This window comes from Stegostoma tigrinum, chromosome 19 (assembly GCF_030684315.1).
Source record: "Stegostoma tigrinum isolate sSteTig4 chromosome 19, sSteTig4.hap1, whole genome shotgun sequence".
In the NCBI taxonomy this organism is placed as follows: domain Eukaryota; kingdom Metazoa; phylum Chordata; class Chondrichthyes; order Orectolobiformes; family Stegostomatidae; genus Stegostoma; species Stegostoma tigrinum.
In genome coordinates this window covers 10,343,350-10,364,699 of record NC_081372.1, presented here as the reverse complement: position 1 = coordinate 10,364,699, position 21,350 = coordinate 10,343,350, and the positions used below count along the sequence as shown (strand labels likewise).

The 21,350-nt window shown below is 41.8% G+C and overlaps 1 protein-coding gene across 2 annotated transcripts in view; it reads left to right on the top strand.

The window, feature by feature from the left end:
* The first annotated feature begins 13,390 nt into the window (after positions 1-13,390).
* Positions 13,391-21,350, top strand: part of tbc1d20 (TBC1 domain family, member 20) — a 33,328-nt gene continuing 25,368 nt past the window's right edge. Inside the window, exon 1 of one of the 2 annotated variants that reach the window (XM_048550019.2) lies at positions 13,391-13,683. In XM_048550019.2, the coding sequence (XP_048405976.1) occupies positions 13,632-13,683 (52 nt within the window). In that variant the 5' untranslated portion in view covers positions 13,391-13,631. Of the gene's footprint in view, positions 13,684-14,099; positions 14,356-21,350 lie in introns of those variants that run through there. The other variant, XM_048550020.2, reaches the window with a different exon arrangement.

Here is a 21,350-nt window from a genome sequence, read left to right as displayed (position 1 = left end):
TGCCTTGGTTCCAGTTTCCATCATAAATTCAAGGATACAGGAAATATTAATTTGTGTAAAAACTTAAGTTATTAGGTTATATTGTGAAAAAGCTCAAACATGGGATGTTTTCTAACACCTGGTTGAAGGAAAATAATAAAATGTAATCCTACATGTGTTGCTCTAATTGGTTGATAACATGCTTGATAAATAAGAACATGGACTTGCACTTATAAAATTACTTTGGGATGTCCCAATGTGTTTTATGCGCAATGAAATAGATTAACAGTCATGTGAGAGAAACGGCAGAAAATTTATGCACAGCAAACTCTTATAAGCAACAATATGATAAAAACTAAATTCTGTTTTTAGGTATTGGGTGAATGGTTATTAATGGCCCCAACAATGCAGAAAACTAAACAAAAAAAAACAAAAGAACTGTCGATGCTGAAAATCGGAAACCAAAACAAATTGCTGAGAAACCTCAATAGATCCCATAGCATCTATGAAGAGAAATCAGATTTGACATTTTGGGTCAAGTGACCCTTCTCCAAAACTGTTGGGGAGCTCAGAAGGTTGCAGGAACAACACCTCATATTCCACTTGTGAACGCTGCAGTCCAATGCTATCACTGTGGACTTCACAAGCTTCAAAATCTCCCCTCCCTCTACCTCATCCCAAAACCAGTGTACCTTGTCCCTGCCTCCCTAACCTGTCCCTCCTCTCACCCCCATCTCCTACCTACTAACCTCATCCCGCCCCCATGACTTGACCGTCCTCCCTGACTGACCTAACTCCCCATTCACCTTTACTGGCTCCATCTCTGCACCTTTGACCTGTCTGTCTTCTCTCCACCTATCTTCTATTTGCTCCCCCCCCCCCACCGTCTCCCTATTTATTTCAGAACCCCCTTCCCCTCCCCCGTTTCTGAAGAGGCCGGAAAGGTCAGCTTTCCTGCTCTGATGCTGCTTGGCCTGCTGTGCTCAATTAGCTCTACACTTTGTTATCTCAGAAAAGGTTGCTATTTATACAGTGGGATGGGGAGTAACTGATAGGTGGAGTTGACCCCAAAGAGACATAAAAACTGCTCTTTTGTATTCACTTGAGGGCAGCCAAAGCCTTTGTTCCTTGTTGAATTTGAAAGTCAGCACTTGTAACAGCAGCAGTGTACCACTTTAGGAGCTGTGCTTAATCATATAATGAGACAGCACTAGCTGGGAAAACTTAGACTAAGCTATTTGGTTTCAACCAGTTAAACTTTGGGTAGCACTCCGACCTACTTTTGGTTTATAAATCTTGACAGTTACTCCTTTAATAGAGTTTAATCCTAGAGAGAGAATTTTCAGTTTGGGTGAATTACTTACTTACCTAAAACATGATCTCTTCTGTAATGTGGCAAGGAGACATTTAGGCTTAATTGTATTTCTGTGGAAAATGGATATTGCACTTTTTTGAAAAGAAAATGGGTGTGTAGGGCCTTGGGGGGAAGTGGTGATAGGTGCAAATTACTCTGGGACATTGATTTTCGGCCCTTGACATTGTGTTGGCACCCAGATTTTTTGAGTCAGATGTAGGTCAATCCGAACTTCATTATGTAATGGAATATACTTTGCATCAAAGTTGGAGAAATAAATATCATGTATGTAATACACATGCACATCTATAAACACTAGTTCATTTTGCCCTGAAAAATTAACAATTGTTGGCAAGTAGCAATTTTCCAAGGAAGTGCTATTTGAGCACCTCCGCTGTCATCAATAATGTCGCCAGACTGGTGTCCGTGACAAAGTATTACCAAAGTATTGTGGAGAAAGCTCATTGCTGCAGCAACGTTGTAAACTATTGGCAAGAAATAATAGAAAAGGTCACGGTTTATAGTTCAGATCACTATTTTGAATACAATCAAATTTAAGATTTTCCATGGTCAGGACACTCAAGTGAGGAATCAAACAATGTAGGTATCAGCTACAGGAATAAATATGTGGCAAACAACTTCAGATATGAATGCCAACAACATCCATATAAAAATGGTTTGGGTAGTAATGAGAAACAAAGCTGGGTGAAAGAGGAAGCTTTTAAACAGTATCTAAAAGGAGTAGGAGGTTAAGAGACAGAGTGGCTTCACAGAGGATTACTCGAGTGTGGGGATTAGAGCACATTGGCTATTGGTCAGCCAAAGAAAAGGGAAATGCACATTTAGGATTTCTGTTGGGGTGGCTTGTAGAACAGTTTGTACAATGTCTTCATTATACAAGGGTCTTTGAATGATCATTTCATGTTATTTATTGATGCCTGAGTGTCTGGCAAAATCTGCATAATCTTCATCCTCCCTGGACCCTACACAGTGTCTATCAGCTTTGACTGCTCATAGTAAGGACTGGAGGAGAAATTTATGCTGTTACCTTCCCATTCAACAAGCTGAGTTTACTGGAATTATTCTCTTGTTTGAGGCAGTAAATTAACCTCAGCGAGAAAATAATGAATGCAAGTATTGTCAATATGTCATTGTTTATTTTGATAGCTAAAAAAAGTCACATTTTATCAGTTCAATCTTTTCAGGAACATTCTTCAGTTAAAATAGATTTGATTTTTACTTAACTGTGGCTGGGCGAATAGCTAGGACTTTTTCTTGGGGTGGGCTGTCCAAAACCGAAGGGCATAGGTTTAAGGTGAGAGGGAAAAGATTTAAAACAGACCTTGGGGCAACTTTTACATGCAGAGGGTGGGGTGCGTGTATGGAACGAGGTGCCAAAGGAAGTGGTGGAAGCAGGTGCAATTACAACAGATAAATGGCATCTGGATGGGTACATGAACAGGAAGAGTTTAGAGAGCTATGAGCCAAATACTGGCACATGGGACTGGGACAGATTGGGATGTCTGGTCAACGTGGACAAGTTGGACCAAGGGTCTGTTTCCATGCTGTATGACTCTGTAAGAAAGACTCAGCCAGCTGCACTCCTGCCTCTGTCATATGCCCCTTAGTCAAAAGTTGTGCACAACATACATTGACACAACTACGGGGTGCCTTGGGCTGGTTTTGTACAGATTGAAAATGATACAATTATATATTTATATTTATTTATCATTCTGTGAAATTTGAGTTGTCAGTTATTATCCATTAACAATGTCAAGCAGGAGTCAACTGGCAACTTTTCACACTAACGTATGGTACCAAAACATTGAATTACTTAATTGGGATGGGAGATCCTATGGTACAGTGGATCGTTCCCTGACTCTGAGCCTGAAGCTCAGGTTTCAGATCCTATTCCAGCACTCAGGAGTTAAAGGAGGTGTATTCATAACATGGTCAAACAGATTGAGGATCAATTTACAAACACTTCCAACATATGCCAGTGGTAGGCAGTAAGAGGGATGGGGAGAGATGGGATAGAAAGAAGTTGAAATCTTGACCATATTATCCAAAGCTCCAGAAAATAATAAAGACATAAGTGTATCTTGCCACAGCGACTTGGACTACTTGGGAGCAAGTTGGCTGATGGTCGTGTGAATTAAATTGGCACCAACATCATTACGTTCAATCCCTGTTCTAGCTAAGGTAGATCCAGGACTTGTCTCTTTGCTCTTCCTGTGGTGAAGGCTGTGCCACTTTGGGTCAGACCTGAGTTTAAGCAGAGGACTCAAGAATATGCTGTTGCTTTTCTAGAAATTACAAGAAATACTCAAACAATGACACTGGAACAGAGACATTATAATGCAGAATAGAATGAACAAGTTGGGATTCTTTGGAGAAGAGAATGCAGAGGTGATTTGATTGACGCCTTTAAAATTAGTAATGGGCTTCACAAAATACATTGGACCACAGTGACACATGATCTGTCTTGATGTAGAACCTGATACATGCATTGGGAAAGTAGCTGTCACCTTTGACCTAAGTCATGAAATCATTAAATAGAATAACATTGAACCAGGATATTGTTTTTTGAGTCTATGTTCTTAGCACCTTGTGTGGCTGTGAAACAGTTGACAAGAAAGGATGCTCAACAACTTCCATGTTTGCTATGAATGTGACGTATTTTGTGGAAGCACAAAATCATAAATGTAACAGTCTCTCAAAGGTAGTAGTGACTTCACTGGACTGGGCACATTTGCAGGATGGAAGACAGATGGATGTTGAGGCAGCTGGACCCAGAAATGCAGTCAAAAGACCAAAGCTGTGTTTCAGGATTGCTTACCAGTGTGACATGAAGGCCTTAACGCATAAATGTTTGCACCTGGGAGACACCAGCTAGCTGACGATGGGAAAATAGTGACTTCACAATCATTGATCACCACCAAACGTGTGGTATAAAGGTTTCAGGCCTCACCCGTTGCTAATGGTTTTGGATTGCTGTATGCCCTGACCTTGTGCATAGGGAAGGATGCCAACACTCTTACAGGATAGGTTACGTGAGATGCCTCTTGCAGGACAAATCAAAACTAGAGATCAAAATACAATAAGATCATCACTAAGTCCAATCTTTATTTGAAGAGAAATTTCATTACCAACAGCATGTTAAGGTGTGGAAGAGAAGCTTTAGATGTATGTGAGGAGGAATCAAAAGATATCCTAATTGGGTAAGATGAGGTAGGATAGGAGGATGCTCATGTGGAGAATAAACACAAGCATCGACCAATTGTTATTCTCCTTTAAATTTTATGTAATTCTGAAAGAATTTTACAATGTTGTAAGTGCCAATATGGTGGCAAGGTGGTAGTTGTAATGTTGACAGGCTAGTGATCCAGTGTCCCATGCTAATGTTCTCTAGACGTGGGTTTGGGTCCTACTACAGCAGATGGTGACTTTTGAATTCAATTAAATTCATAAATGGTGACTATATAACCATGGTTGTAAAAACCTGCCCAGTTCACACATGCCTCTATGGGAAGGGAATTTGCTGTCCTTAACTAATTTAGCCTATGTGACTCCAGGCACAAGTGGTTGACTCAACTGCCCTCTGAAATGACTTAAGAGGGGCAATCAATTCAAAGGCAGTTAGGATGGGCTACAAAATGATAACCTAGCCAGCAACATCTACAGTCCATACAGGAAATAAACAAAAATATTTCAGGTGAGATGAAAAATAGATATCCTATCGTTTGGGAATGGAAAATCTGCTATTGCATTATTTTGAAGAAGCTATTCCAGCAGGACACACAGAGTTTAATTTACAAGCGCAGAGGCAACATGGTGTTGTGAAATGGAGTTCATGTTTAACCAATTTATTGTGGTTTGGATAAAAGAGAACCAATGGATGTACTGTAGTTAGATTTCCAGAAGCCTTTGATAATTTGTCACATCAAGGACTCTTTGTCATATTCATTCATAGGATGAGTGCATTTTTCTGGCTAGACTAGTATTTATTGCGTATCCTTAATTGCCCAGATGGCAGTTAGTAATCAACCACATTGCAGTTGATCTGGAATCACATGTCGGCCAGTCCAAGTGGATTCACAGTCATCATTAGACTCTTATTCCAGATGTTTATTGAATTCAAATTGTACCATTTGCCATGGCTAGATTCAAACCCAAGTCCCTAGAACATTACCCGTGTTTCTGGATTAACAGTACAGTGATAATTCTACTAGGCCATTGCCTCCCCCTTCTGTGACAGCCAAGAACTTGAGGTACAGGAGGTAAAATATTGACAAGGATATAAAATTGGCCAGTTCACAGAAAACCAAAAAATAGGCATATAAGGTTAATTTTCTGGTTGGCAAGATGTAATGAGTAGTATGCCTCAACCTTTTACAATTTATATAAATAATTTGAATGAAGGACCTAAGGATAGATGTTTTAATCAACATGTTCAGAGATGTTAAGACACATTTCCCAGGCAGTTTGGACTTCAATCCAAATCTTCTGGCCCAGAAGTAGACACACTACCACTGCATCACAAGATCCCAAAAGGGACTAAGGTTATGATTGCTAAATTTGTTCATGAACAAAGATAGGTGGGAAAGTAGATTGTGAAGAGGACGCAAGGAGGACACAAAGGTATATGGATATGTTAAATGATTGGGAAGGATCTGGTAAATTGAGTGTAATATGGGGAAAATTGAATTTGACCATTTTGGCAGGAAGAATAAAAATTATTTATGCATATCATCTAAACGGAGAGAAATTGCAGTGTTCTGAGGTCCAGAGGGATTTGGGTAACCAGTGAATGAATCACAAATGTACACGTACAGAAATTAAATAGGAAAGCTAATGGTGTTATCATTTATTGCTAGGAGAAGTAAAAGCAGTAGGGAGTTAAGATTAAGTCATACAGGGAAATTGGTGAGCCTGCATTTGGAGTACTATGTACAGGACTGACCTCCTTATTTATGAAAGATGAAATGTGTTGGAAACAGTTCAGACAAGGCTTTCTATACTTATACCTGAAAATGTGAGAGTTGTCTTATAAGGAATAGTTGGATGGGTTAGGTTTGCAATTGCTGGAATTTAGAAAAGGAAGAGATGATTCGATTGAAAAATATAAAGTCCTGAGGGATCTTGACATCATGCATGTGGGGAGGATGTGTCCTCTTATGAGAAAATCTAGAACTAGGGGCATTGTTTAAAAATAAGATGCCATTCATTTAAAATAAATAAGGAGAAATTATTTTCTTAGAGTTGTGGCAGGAATTTGTGAAGGGTAGATTGTGCCTCACAAACCTTATTGAGTTCTTTGAGAAGGTGACTAAACAGATGGATGAGGGTAAAGCGGTTGATGTGGTATATATGGATTTCAGTAAAACGTTTGATAAGGTTCCCCATGGTAGGCTATTGCATAAAATACAGAGTCATGGGATTGAGGCTGATTTAGCGGTTTGGATCAAAAATTGGCTAGTTGGAAGAAGACAGAGGGTGGTGGTTGATGGGAAATGTTTATCCTGGAGTCCAGTTACTAGTGGTGTACAGCAAGTATCTGTTTTGGGGCCACTGCTGTTTGTCATTTTTATAAATGAGCTGGATGAGTGCGTAGAAGGATGGGTTAGTAAATTTGCAGATGACACTAAAGTTGGTGGAGTTGTGGATAGTGCGGAATGATGTTGCAGGTTACAGAGGGCCATAGATAAGCTGCAGAGATGGGCTGAGAGGTGGAAAATGTAGTTTAATGCAGAAAGTGTGAAGTGATTCACTTTGGAAGGAGTAACAGGAATACAGAGTACTGGGATAATGGTAAGATTCTTGGTAGTGTGGATGAGCAGAGAGCTCTCAGTGTCCATGTGCATAGATCCCTGAAAGTTGCCACCCAAGTTGATAGGGTTGTTAAGAAGACGTACGGTGTGTTAGGTTTTATTGGTAGAGGGATTGAGTTTCGCAGCCATGAGGTCATGTTGCAGCTGTACAAAACTCTGGTGCGGCCACTCTTGGACTATTGCATACGGTTCTGGTCGCCATATTATAGCAAGGATGTGGAAGCATTGGAAAGGGCGCAGAGGAGATTTACCAGGATGTTGCCTGGTATGGAGGGAAGGTCTTATGAGGAAAGGCTGAGGGACTTGAGGCTGTTTGCTTTAGAGAGAAGAAGGTTAAGACGTGACCTAATAGAGACATACAAGATGATCAGAGGATTAGATAGGGTGGGCAGTGAGAGCCTTTTTCCTCAGATGGAGATGGCTAGCACAAGGGGACATAGCTTTAAATTGACAGGTGATAGATATAGGACAGATGTCAGAGGTAGGTTCTTTACTCAGAGCGTAGTAAGGGCGTGGTATGCCCTGCCTGCAACAGTAGTAGATGTGCCAAGTTTAAGGGCATTTAAATGGTCATTGGATAAACGTGTGGATAAAAATGGAATAGTGTAGGTAAGATGGGCTTTGGTTTGGTTTCACAGGTCGGCGCAACATCAAGGGCCGAAGGGCCTGTACTGTGCTGTAGTGTTCCAAGTTCTATGAATATAGAATAATCGGGTCAGCCACAATTTCATTCAATGGCACAGCAGGCTTGAAAAACCAAGTGGCCTATCACAACTTCTAAATCATACGTATGTTTGCAAGTGCAGGGATGTTCTCATTAGAGTCCTGGCCAAATATTTATTCCTCAATCAACATCAAAGAATCAGTCATTGTGCAAGTTTGCTGTGCAAAGTAGCTGGTGTGTTTTTTACATTAGAATAGTGATAACACGCAGAAGCAGCAATTCACTGAGGTTCCTTTACAGCACCTTCCAAACGTGCAACCTCCACCACTTAGAAGGGCAGTATATGTAAGGGAACACCACTGTCAGCAAGCCCCTATTCCAAGACACACAAAATCCTGACTTTGAACTGTATCACCATCTGTTCAATGTTGCTGGGTCAAGTTGTTGGTACTCACTTTCTAACATCAGTGCAGGTGTTCTTACACTCTAAGGACTGCAGTAGTCCAAGAAGGCAGCTCACCACCAGCTTCTCAAGAGAAATCAGGGATTGGAAATAACTGTTAGCCCACACAGTGATACCTACATCCCATGAACGATTTTTCAAAAACTTCAAGAGGTACTATGTTGGCTGTAAAGCACTTCAACATACAATGGTCATAAAATGTGCAATATAAATGCAGGTCTTTCTTTCAAAAGGACATACTTACCATTTTGGCTGCACATTAACTCCCTCAACAAGAGTTAAGGCACATTATTGTATAAATCTTTACCAATGCCCAAAGGGAAAGTACTGAAATTTCAGTGGTTTTGTAAGACGTCGAGTCTTATTTGTATGTGTTTCTTTTTCTGTTTGTAACGTGTACATTTTTGTCCCGGTTAGAGAATTCCAGTAGCAGGTTTTCTTTGAGGCATTTTCTTCTCACCCACTTAGATTGAAAATAAGGCAACATTTCATTCACTCATGTCACATAGCCTCAGACACTTGAACATTAGATATTTTTACATCCAGAAGTGCTCTGAATGTATTATATTGTTGCAGTGTATAATTATCTCATTCTGTTTTATACGAGACCTGTAATTTCTTAGATTAAGTTAAAGTTTCTGTTGAAGCGAAGATCTTGTGAAGTAAAGAATTCTGTGCAGTCTGTGAAGTTTGTTGAAGCTGAATTTCTAGGAAGTTGTTCTCATGTGATCTTGGAGTTAGAACAGGTTGGGGAGAGACCTTCTCGATATTAGGATGTCCCACTTTGAAAATATGGCTATTGGCTACTTTAGCTGCTTGATGACTTGCAAATAACAGATTTTGGTTTAAATTTGTCTCTGAAGATGTTTTCTGCTTCAAGGCAACAAAGTGACTACCTCATCATGTGATGTGTGCAAGTTCAATGTTCTTCATCAAGTAAAGAATGACGTGTCTGTTGATTCCAATTGTCATCTGTTGTTTGATATTTCAGATTCACCAAGTCTAGGTGAATTCTCAAAAGGTCATATTCAGGGGAGGAAAAAGTAAACGCATCTCAGATACTCTGAAACTTACCTTGTAGCACAGCATCATTGACATTAATGACTGGGCAGTGCTTGTCCCAGTCATTCAGAATTATGACAACTTGTCTATCTAGCTGCTGCTCTAAGTCATACAAACATATGAATTAAGTTGGCCATTCAACAAGGCTATGGCTGACCTGCTGTGTTCCAAGTTTCACATCCCATCAACAATCTTTGATTCCCTGGGATAATTCAATCCATTCCATTTTCCCAGTTTATCCATATCTGTTGCATCTGTTCCAATTATGCTACTTTCCACAGGGGTGCTTCTGATATGTCTTCCTTTTTCCTCCACCAAGGATAACCTCCTATCCTGGTTTATGGGGCCCTCAGTTGTGTGCGACCCATTTCCACAGTTCTGCCCTCACCCCTTCTTCTCAGAACAATATGATTCCCATTGTATTCACTTTGGACCCAACCAGTCCTTGCATTCAAAGGAACATCCTCCAATGTTTCAAGCAACTTCAGCAGGATATCACCACCAAACACATCTGACTTTTCCCTCCATGGTTGGCATTTCATAGAAACTATTCCCTCCACATCACCTTGTCCACTCCGGGATCACTCCTTACAATTCCAAACCCATAGACACCTAATAAGTCACAGAAAGGTGTAACAATTATCCTTTCACCTCCTATCTAAGTTAACCTCTAAGGATCTAAACGCATCTTCTGGTGAATCAGCAATATTCTCATACTTCTTTTGAACTTAGTCTATTGTATCCATTGCTCACAAAGCAGTTTCCTCTGGTGAGACCAGATGCAGATTGGGTGACCACTTTGCAGAACACCTCCACTTTGTCTGTAAGAATGACCGTGCCCTCAATTGCTTGTCATTTCAATATGCCAATGCACTCATGCTAGTATTACTGTTCTAGGCCTGCTGTAATGTTCAAATGAAGCCCAATGCAAACAGAAATAATAGCACCTAATTTTCCACTAATGGACTTTACAGCCCTCAGGAATCAACACTGAGTTTGAGAGCACAAAGACTGCCCTCCATTTTGATTTCATCCCCATACACTTGTGTCTTTACACTGGACAGATCTCAGTGGTGCTAACCTATCTTTTGCTTTTAACATGTGTTCTGCATTTAAATTGTTTCTCTACCACCATTTGTCTCTCTCTTTGCCTTTTGCTCTGGGCATCCTCCACCATCTGTTGTTCCTCCTTTTTGATGACAGCATAAAGACCATCATTTTCCAGTCCCAAAGTTCTAAATAATAGTCATAATGGACACAAAACTTTCGCTCTCTCCGCAGATGCTGAGAGACCTGCTGAGTTTTGCTAGCAAATTATGCTTCTAATTTTAGACTTTCCTTTTCTTATAATTTATCTACATCTACCTTAGTCATGTCCAATGACCCCACCTCGACTGGCAGCTAAAGCAAAAAAAGTTCCTAAAATATCTTAATAATGACGTGGAGTGGCAGAAGAGGTACTAAGTGAAAAGAAGCAAACTTCTGTAATCTGTGCCCTAATTTTTGGTACCTTATGAGACATTCTGCCTTATGTACCCAAAATTCTCCTGGTAAAGAAATAATCTTTTCCACCTATGGAAGCCATGGCAGAGACACATGATCCTGAATTGATAGGAGGCTCCAGTGGAGGATACCCACATTTTCAGTATGGAAATCTCAGCCAAGACTGGTACACTCTCAACCTGGGGAATGGGACTCACACCTACAACCTTCTAACTTAAATCCAAAGTTGCTGCTCAAAGTAGTAAGCTTGACCTTGCCTTGTGTCACTCCCACTTGATGCGTACATTAGTAATTGGAAATTGTGCTAAAACTATACAAGGCACTAAACAGACCACAGCTGGAATACTGTGAACTCTTTTGGGCCCCTGCTCTAAGATTACATACCGACATTGCACACAATACAGAGAATGTTTACTATGGTGATACCAACTATGGAGGGACTATCTTATGAGGAGAGGTTGAGTACATCAAGCCTGTATTCAATGGAATTTTAAAGAATGAGAGGCAACCTTATTGAAACATTCAAGATTCTTAGGGGACTTGACTAGGCAGACACTGAAAGATTGTTTCCTCTTGTGGGACAGTCTAGGATCAGAGGGCATAATCTCAGAATAAAGGGTTGCACATTTAAGACAGAGATAAGGAGGAATTTATGCTCCCAAAGTGTTGTGAATCTGCGTACCACAAAGGGTTGTTGAGGCTGTTTGCCACATTTACTTTCATTGGTTATAAGAGTTGGGATGTCACATTGCAGCTGTACATGCCATTGGTGAGGCCACTTTTCGAATAATATTCAATTCTGATTGCCCTTCTGTAGGAAGGATGTTGTTAAACTTGAGAGGTACAGAAAAGATTTATAAGGATGTTGCTGAGACTGAAGGGTTTGAGCTATTGGGAGAGGGTAAATAGGTTTGGGCAATTTTTTTCTCTGAAACGTTGGAGGTCTTAAAGCAGTTTATAAAAATCAAAGGGCATGGATAGGTTGAATAGCCAAGGTCTTTTTCTTTGGATGGGGAATCCAAAACTAGAATGCATAGGCTTAAGGTGTGAGGGAAAAGATTTAAAAATTCAGGTAACTTTTTCAAACAGAAGGTGGTACGTGCCTGGAATGAGCTCCCAGAAGAAGTAGTGGAAACGAGTACAATCACAACATTTCAAAGGCATCTGGATGGGTATATGAATAGGTTTAGGGAGATATGGGCCAAATGCTGGTAAGTGGGACTAGGACAAATTAGGATAATTAGTTGGCATAGATGAATTGGACCGTAAGGTCTTCTTCAATGCTTTATGACTGTACAGCTCCGTATGCAAGGCTGAGATTGACAGATTTTTGATCAGTTATGATTACGAAGAAAGGGCACAGAGCTGAAAGAGAGTGAAAAATACAAAATATTGTATAGTCTGGAAATCTGAAACAAACATACAGAATGCTAAAGAACCTCAGTAAACCTGGCCATATCTGTGAAGAGAGAAACAAAGTTAACATTTCTAGTCATACTGGGCTCAAAACATGAGCTCTAGTCTATCTCCACATTTGTTGCCAGTCTTGTTGCATTTCTCGAGAATTCTGTTTGTTGTGTAGCATTATCAAGGTCAGAAGTCACATGACACCAGGTTATAGTCCAACAGGTTGATTTGAAAGCACAAGCTTTTGGGGTTTTAGTCCTTCTACATCAAGGATTATCAAATCAGCAATGACCTTTTTTGTGCAAGGATTTTACTGCACATTTCTGGTACATTGAAATAATAGAACAGATCTCAGTCATCAAAACTGAACGGAGGAAACAAAGAGAAAGCTGTCCAGATTTCAGGACCACAAAAGCTGACGTTTCGGGCCTAGACCCTTCATCAGAGTGTCTCGGCCCAAAACGTCAGCTTTTGTGCTCCTGAGATGCTGCTGGGCCTGATGTGTTCATCCAGCTTCACACTTTATTATCTTGGATTCTCCAGCATCTGCAGTTCCCTTTATCTCAAGCTGTCCAGATTTGATGGTCCAACCACTTCTTTGGTTGCTCTGGAAAATGGAAGGGAGTTTGCTCCTTTACCATGTGGAAGACTTTTAATTGCTGGTGAGACTTCAGGTGCAGTCATAAATACCATTTTTCCTGGGTAGTAGCAGCGCTGAAGAATGGGCACTAGACTCGAAACGTTGACTTTGCTTTCTTATCAGTCACTGCCAAGCCTGCTGAGCATCTCAAATTGCCTCCAGTGTTCCAGAGAAAAAAGCCCAAGCCTATTCACCCTCTCCCTATAAGCTCAAACCATCCTTGTAAACCTGTTCTGCACCTCTCAAGTTGTTTTGTTTCAGATCTCCAACATTGGCAGTTCTTCTGTTTCATTCCAGTTGTTGTTGTTTGATGACGGACCGTCCAGACCTTTCAAACTCCGACCCCTCCTTTGTCTCACTGAATGGCCCCCGTTCCTGCTCTTCCGTCTTAAAGCGCAGGCGCGGGGGGGGGGGGGGGTGGTCGCTGGCGGCGGGACCTCCCTCGACGTCGCGATGTCACAACGGTTGCCGTGGAGGCGGCTGTAGGTGACGCGTGACGTGTGCACTCACGCGCGCGCTCGCGCCCCGTGGTTTTTCAAAAAAAAGTCCCCCAACGGACACCCTCCCCCGTCCCCCTCCCCTCCCCCACACAGCGATTCTTTACCTCAGAGAGGCGGCGGTAGCGGCCTGGCTGGCACACTATGAAGTCGACTCTGAGAACAGAACACAGCTCAAGCAGTGAAGCCCGGGTTTAAAATGCGTCTCCTGCTCAGCAGCCTTCCGCTGCGATGTATTTGAAGAAAAATCGAAGTAACTCGATAAACGGGATCGGAAAGCAAGGTAAGTTCAATCAAAAGCAAGCGGCGTCCTTATGTTTTTTAAAGAAAAGGAGGGCTGTGTGTGGGGGGAGTGGTGAGCGAATAGCGTGTACAGCGTTCCGGATGAAAATGAATCCGTGACTCTGATTTCTGGCGGCGTTATGCCCGTCCCTGGCTTTTGACGACTTGTTTTGTTTCCACTCTGTTTTATTATTATAATAGACTGTAGGGTAGGTGCGGTGGGGGAGGAGGAGGACCGCCCTTGTTTCCCCGTAAACCAAGTTTTTAACTGGTTGTTCGATTGATGGGCCTGTCCTCCAATCGGAGGATGCCATCAGGTAAGGGGCGGTCTCGTTAGCCAATGGCCTGGTGACATTGTGGGGGGGCGGGCGAAGGGAGCTGGGACCTATCAGGCTAGGTTGTACTCGGTAGGGTATATCAGCTGATGGTTACTTTTCATTTTGCGTGACTTATTTTTGAAAAAAAAATGCTTTAAAAGGTTTCTTTTTGGGGGTGGGTTATTCTGTGCTGATGGTTGCGAATCCTACTAATTGCGGCTGGTAGTTCATAATTCTAATGGAGGTCTGAAACGCAGAAAAAGACTTCGATCCGCCACGTCTGTGCTTGTTTTAAAACAAACGCCTGACTGTTCTAATCCAATCTTCCAGCACTTGGCCTTCAATGTTTTGGAAACGCAAGTGTACATCTAAATACTTCTTAAATGTTATAAAAAATGTCTGCCTCCTACGTTTAAAGGCAGTGAGTTCCAAATTCCCCTGAATGAATTAGCTTTTCTTCACATCTCCAACCTTTCTGCTCCTCACCTTAAATCTAAGGTTCCTTGGTCTTTGATCCCTCCACCAACGGGAGAGGTTGCTTTCCGTGTACTCTATCTATGCCCCTCATAATTTTATACATCGGAATCATGTCCCTTCTCAATCTCCTGTTTTCTAAAGAAAATAATCTGCCTGTTCCATCTCTCTTCATTGTTGAAACTCTCCAGACAACTTCCTGGTAAATCTTCTCTGCACACTTTGACCTGATCAGGTGTACCCAAGAACTTTGTAGGAAGTTAGAGAAGTGATTGCTCTGCTCCCTGCTGAGATGTTTGTATCATCAATAGCCACAGGTGAGGTGAGAACTGGAGGTTGGTTAACATGGTGCTACTATTTAGGAAAGGTGGTAAGGAAAAGCCAGGAACTATGGACTCCTGAGTCTGACATCAGTGGTGGGCAAGTCGTTGGAGGGAGTCCTGAGGGACAGGATTACATGTAGTTGGAAAGGCAACTGCTGGTTGGAGATGGCCAACATGGCTTTGTGGGAAATCATGTCTCATTAACCTAATTGAGTTTTTTTGAAGAAGTAACAAAAAGGATGAAGGCAGAGTATTGGCTGTGATCTATATGACCAGAAAGGCATTTGACAAGGGTTTCCATGGTAAACTGGTTAGCAAGGTTAGATCATGTGAAATAAAGGAAGAACTAGCCATTTTGATCCAGAATTGGCTCAAAGATAAATAACAGAGGATGGTGGTGGACTGTTACTTTTCAGACTGGAAATGTGTGATCAGCAGTGTGCCACAAGGATCGGTGCTGGATCCACTGATTTTTGTCATTTATATAAATGATTTGGACGTGAACATCAGAGGGATGGTTTGTAAGTTTGCAGGTGAAACCAAAATTGGTGTAATAAATAGCTAAGAAAATTATTTTGAAGTACAACATGACCTTGATCAGATAGGCCAGTGACCCAAGAAGCGCAGATGGAGTTTAATTTAGATAAATGTGAGCTGTTGCATTTTGGTAGGACAAATCAGGGCAGAACTTATGCACTTAATGGTGAGTTCCTAGGGAGTGTTGCTGAACAAAGTGACCTTGGAGTGCAGGTTCATAGTTTCTTGAAAGCAGAGTCACTGGTTGGCAGGACAGTGAAGAAGGTGTTTGGAATGCTGGCATTTATTGGTCAACGCGTTCAGTTTAGGATTTGGGAGGTCGTGTTACAGCTGTACAGGACGTTGGTTTGGCCACTTTTGGAATACTGCATTCAGTTCTGGCCTCTCTGCTATAGAAACGATGTTGTGAAACTCGAAAGGGTTCAGAAAAGATTTACAAGCTTGTTGCCATGGTTGGAGGGTTTGAGTTATAGGGAGAGGCTGAATTGTCCTGGGCTATTTTTCCTGGAGCTTTGGAGGCTGACGGGTGACTTATAGAAGTTTATAAAATCATGAAGGGCTTGAATTGGGTCAATATTGAGTTTTTTTTTCTTTTTTTCCTGGGGTTAGGGGAGTCCAAAACTAGAGGGCATGAATTTAAGATGAGACGGAGAAGATTTAAAATGGACTGAAGGGGCAACTTTTTCATGCAGAGGGTGGTGTGTGTATAGAATGATCTTTCAGAGGACGTGGTGGAAGCTAGTACAATAACAACATTTTAAAGGCATCTGGATGGGTATATGAAAAGGAAGGTTTTAGAAGGACATGGGCCAAATGCTAGCAAATAGGACTGGATTAATTTAGGATATCTGGTTGGCATGGATGAGTTGGACCGAAGGGTCTGTTTCTGTACTGTACAGCTGTACGACTTGCTGACTCTGAAATGCTACCACATCCCTCCTATAATGTGGATTTCAGAACAGCACATAATACTCTAACTGTGGCCAAATCAACATTTTACGCAATTCCAGCATAATTTTGCTGTTCTTAAACTATGCCTCGGCTAATAATGACGAGTATTCCGTATGCTGCCTTAATCATTTTGTCCACCTGATCTGATATCTTAAGGGACTGGTGTACATGCACACCAGGCTTCTGTCATTCTTCATGTATTCCTTTGCCCTGTTAGTCCTTTCCTAGTTCATTACTTCATACTTAATCTGGATTGCATTCCATTGGCCACTAATCAGCCTATCTGACCAGCCTGTCTATATCCTCTTGTAATCTAAGGCTGACCTTCTCATTGCTTACCATACCACAAAATTGCAAAAAAACTGAATTGGACGCAGATTTGCCTGACTCCACTCAGCAGTTACGGTCCTTCTGTGCTGCTGTCTTCTGGTTGATCTTCCATTGCCTTACTAAAATAGACCCTGCAGCATGCCAGCCCTACAGGGTAAGGCCATTAAATGTAAGAGTTGAAGTGGGCCATACGGCCAGTTGACTCTGCACCACTCAAAATCTCCAATGAGATTGTGGCTGTCTTGATAATCCTCCAATCTGCTTTCATGCTTTGTCCCCATAATTATTGATTTCTTTAAACATCTGCCTATCTCAGTTTTGAATATACTTAACAATCCAACCTCTGTAGCAGAGATAATGGGAACTGCAGATGCTGGAGAATCCAAGATAACAAAGTGTGGGGCTGGATGAACACAGCAGGCCAAGCAGCACCTTAGGAGCACAAAAGCTGACGTTTCGAGTGTCTAGGCCCGAAACGTCAGCTTTTGTGCTCCTAAGATGCTGCTTGGCCTGCTGTGTTCATCCAGCCCCACACTTTGTTATCAAACTCTGTAGCAGTCTAATGTAGAGATTTCACTGCCATTTGAGAGAAGAAACTTATTTTCATTTCTGCTTTAAGATGGTTGTTCCCACACTCTGAGATTATGCCTTCTGGCCCACAATGGGATTCAACCTTTCCACACCTAGTTCATAACTATTGCAAAAGCAAAACGCTGTGGATGCTGAGGTTCTGCAAAAAGAACAAAAAAATGGAGAATTTCTGGCAGCGTATGTAGAGAGAAACAGTTAGCGATTCAGGTCAATGACCTGTCCCCTCAACTGAGGCTCCCTAACTCTCAACCCTCATTATCTAGCAGTGTATGCGCTTTTCAATCTGAGGCTGTTTTATTGTGAATCAGTAGAAAGTGCTCTGTAGCTGAGATCTATTCGTGTAAGACTAATGGAACTTGTGCTTTGCGTGGACTCAGGATCATATTGCGCATGTGTATTTGTCTTGCTTCCTTTCAGATTCAGGATGCTGTTGATTTGTTATATCCAAAAAACATACTGGAAATCAAAATTCTCTTTTGATTCCTTTGAAGGAAGTGGCCATCTCTGATTAAGCCAGCCTTTATTACTCAATCCTAACTGCACTGGAGAAGGTGGTGATGAGACATAAGCATCAAAAATAGGAGCATATTTGGAGCCATTCTGGCTCTTAGGCCTGTTTTGCCATCTGTTATGAGCATGACTGATCATTCAACTCACCTGTTCTCACCTCTTTGCCATATCCTTTGATCACTTTAGCCCCAAGTATGATATCCAAGTCCTTCTTGGAATTAGACAATGTTTTGGCCTTGATTGCTTTCTGTGATAGTGAATTTCACAGGCTAGCCACTCTAGGTGAAGAAACATCTCCTCAGAGTCATAGAGCTATACAGCATGGAGACAAAGTGTTCAGTCTAGTCTGTCCATGCTAACCAGATATCCTAAATTAATTTAGTCCCATTTGCCAACTTTTGACTCGTCCCTCTAAACCCTTGAATACGCACACCAACAGGTTCAAGAATGGCTGCTTCCCTGCTGTCATTAGACTGATGAATGGGCTGTCTAACTTCAAATAATGTTGATCTTTGCGTGCCTCCTGTGCAGTATAACCTGTATGCCTCACTCTGTTTAAACACCCTGTGATCTGTATGCCCTTATTCTGATCTGCCTGTACTGCTTGCAAACAAAACTCTTCACTGTACTTAGGTACGTGTGACTACAGTAAATCAAATCTCAAATCAATTTGTATACCCATCCAGATGCCTTTTAAATATTGTATTTGAACCAGCCTCCACCTATTCCTCTGGCAGATCATTCCATATATGCACCACCTTCTGTGTGGAAAAACTTGCCCCTTAGGTCCCTTTTAAACCTCTCCCCTTTAACCTTAATCTTATGCCCTCTAGTTTCAGACACCCCCCATGCCAGGGAAAAGACCTTGGCTATTCACCCTATCCACACACCTTCTATAAGGTCATCCCTCAGCCTCTGACACTCCAGGGAAAATAGCCCGGGCCTATTCAGCCTCTCCCTGTGGCTCAAACCCTCCAACCCTGGCAATGTCCTTCCTGTAGCAAGGAGACCAGAATTAAATGAAATTTGTGGTGCCAAACATGTACTTTCTAAGATGCACTTAATTTATGTGAGGGTCCAGTGAGTATTAGATTCTATGTACCTTTATCCTGAATGGAACGTATGTTTCCAGTGCAGAAATCAGAATAAAAGGGTGCCTAGTTAAGAATGAGATGAGGAATTTCTTCTAGGGCTTAAGTATCTTTGAAATTCCTTACCCCAAAGCTATAGGGACAGGGTTCATATGTGTATTTAAAGTGGAGTTGGATTCTTGATCAGTAGGAGAATCGAGGAAAAGACTGGAACATGTGAAGAATGTTGGATCATCATTATTTCGGTCCTAATGGTTTACTCCATGTCCTTAGACTGTGGCCCTTTATTCTGGACTCCCCTTGGATCAGGAACATCCTTTCTGCATCTAACCTGTCTAATTCTCTCAGATTTTTATAGGTTTCTATCCGATTTGGTTGCTTTTCAGACAGCAGGCCGGCGACCAGCAGTGTGTTGCAGTGATCGATGCGAAGTTCACTGCTTTGTGTCATTTTATATAAATGATTTGGATGTGACTATAAGAGGAATAGTTAGTAAATTTGCAGATGACTCCAAAATTGGTGGCATAGTGGACACCAAGAAAGTTACCTCAAAATACAACAGGACCTTGATCAGGTGAGCCTTGGAATGGCACATGTAGTTTAATCTAGGTAAATGTGAGGTTTTACATTTTGGTAGAGCAAATCAGAGCAGGACTTGTACGTTTAATGGTAAAGTCCCGGGGACTGTTGCCAAGCAAAGAGACCTTGTAGTCCAGGTTCATGGTTCCTTGAAAGTAGAGTCACAGATAGACGGATTGTGAAGAAGACATTTGGTATGCTTGCCTTTATTAGTCAGTGCATTGAGTATTGGCTTTGAGACATCATGTTGTGACTGTATAGGACATTGGTTAGGCTTTTGGAATACTGCATTCAATTCTGGTCTGTCTGCTATAGGAAGGATGTTGTTAAACTTGAAAGGTATTCAGAAAAGATTTACAAGGATGTTGCCAAGGTAAGAGGGTTTGAGAAATAGGGAGAGGCTGAATAGGCTGGGGCTGTTTTCCCTGGAGGGTCGTAAAGCTGAGGAGGGGTCTTACAGAGGTTCATGAAATTGAGGGTCATGGATAAGGTGAGTAGTCAAGGTCTTTTCCCTAAGTCCAAAACTAGATGGCATAAAGTGAGATGGTGAAGATTAGAAGTGTCTTAAGGGGAAACTTCCATGCAGCAGTTGATGTATGTATGTAGTAAATTGCCAGAAGAAGTGGTAGATACTGGTACAGTTGCAGCATTTAAAAGGCATCTGGATGGGATATGGATGGGAAGCTTTGAGAGAGATATGGACCAAGTGCTGTAAAATAGGACTAGATTAATTTATGATATCTGGTCAGCATGGACGAGAGTCTGTTTCCATGCTGTACATCTGTATGACTCGGGGTGGCACGGTAACGCTATTGCCTTACAGCACCAGGGACCCGGGTTCAATGCCAGCTTCGGCGACTGTCTGTGTTGAGTTTGCACGCTGTCGCTGTGTCTGCATGGATTTCCTCCGGGTGCTCCGGTTTCTTCCCATCGTCCAAAGATGTGCAGGTTAGGTGGGTTGGCTATGCTAATTTGCCCATTGTGTATAGGGTGGGAAATGCAGGGATTGGGGTAGGTGGTGGATTGCTCAATAGAGGGTCACTGTGGATTTGATGGGTCACATGGCCTGCTTCCACACTGTAGGGATTCTGTGATCTAGTCTATGATCTCTGATTCTCCTCGTACATCAGTCTTGCCATTGCAGGAATCAGTCTAGCAAGTCTTTGCTGCTCTGTCTCCATACCAAGTAAATACTCCTTCAGATAAGGAGGCCAAAACTGCAGATAACATTTCTGGTGTGGTTTTACCAAGGCATTGTATAATTGCAGCACATTATGCCTGCCCCTGTACTTTATTCCAATTACATTGGAGTTCGACATACCACTTGCCTTCTTTACTACCTGCTGCACTCCTATGCTTGCCTTCAATTGCTGTATGAGGACATCCAGGTCTCACTGTACAATCAGTCCACTATCTCAATATTATGGCTAATCAGATTGCTTGCCTTCCTGTTTTTGCTACCTATTGCTGCTTGAACTGCTGCAATCCTTGTATGTACATCCACAGTGCTACTAGGAGGGGTGTTGATGCTACAGCGGTGAAGGAATAGCAGTATAGTTCCACTTCAGAGTGATGTTTGTGGTTTGGAATTTGCAGGTGATGTGCCCCCATATATCTCTTGCCCTTTCAGGTAGTAGAGGTTGCAGATTGGGGTGCTGCAAAAGAACGCTGGTGTGTTGCTGTCTCCATGATTTGATGGTAGATGGAGTGAACGTTGAAGTTGGTGAATGGTGTTGAGCTTCTTGATTATTACTGGAGCTGCACAATTTAAGCAAATGGAACACATTCCATCACAGTTTGACTTGTGCCTTGAAGATGGTGGACAGGCATTTGGGAGCCTCTGACCTTCTGTAGATACCATATTTATATGGCTGGTTTCTCCACAAATGTTGGTTCTGGGACAATTCAGCAAAGGTAACGTCATTGAATGTCAAAAGGTTGTATTTCCTCTTCATGGAAATGATC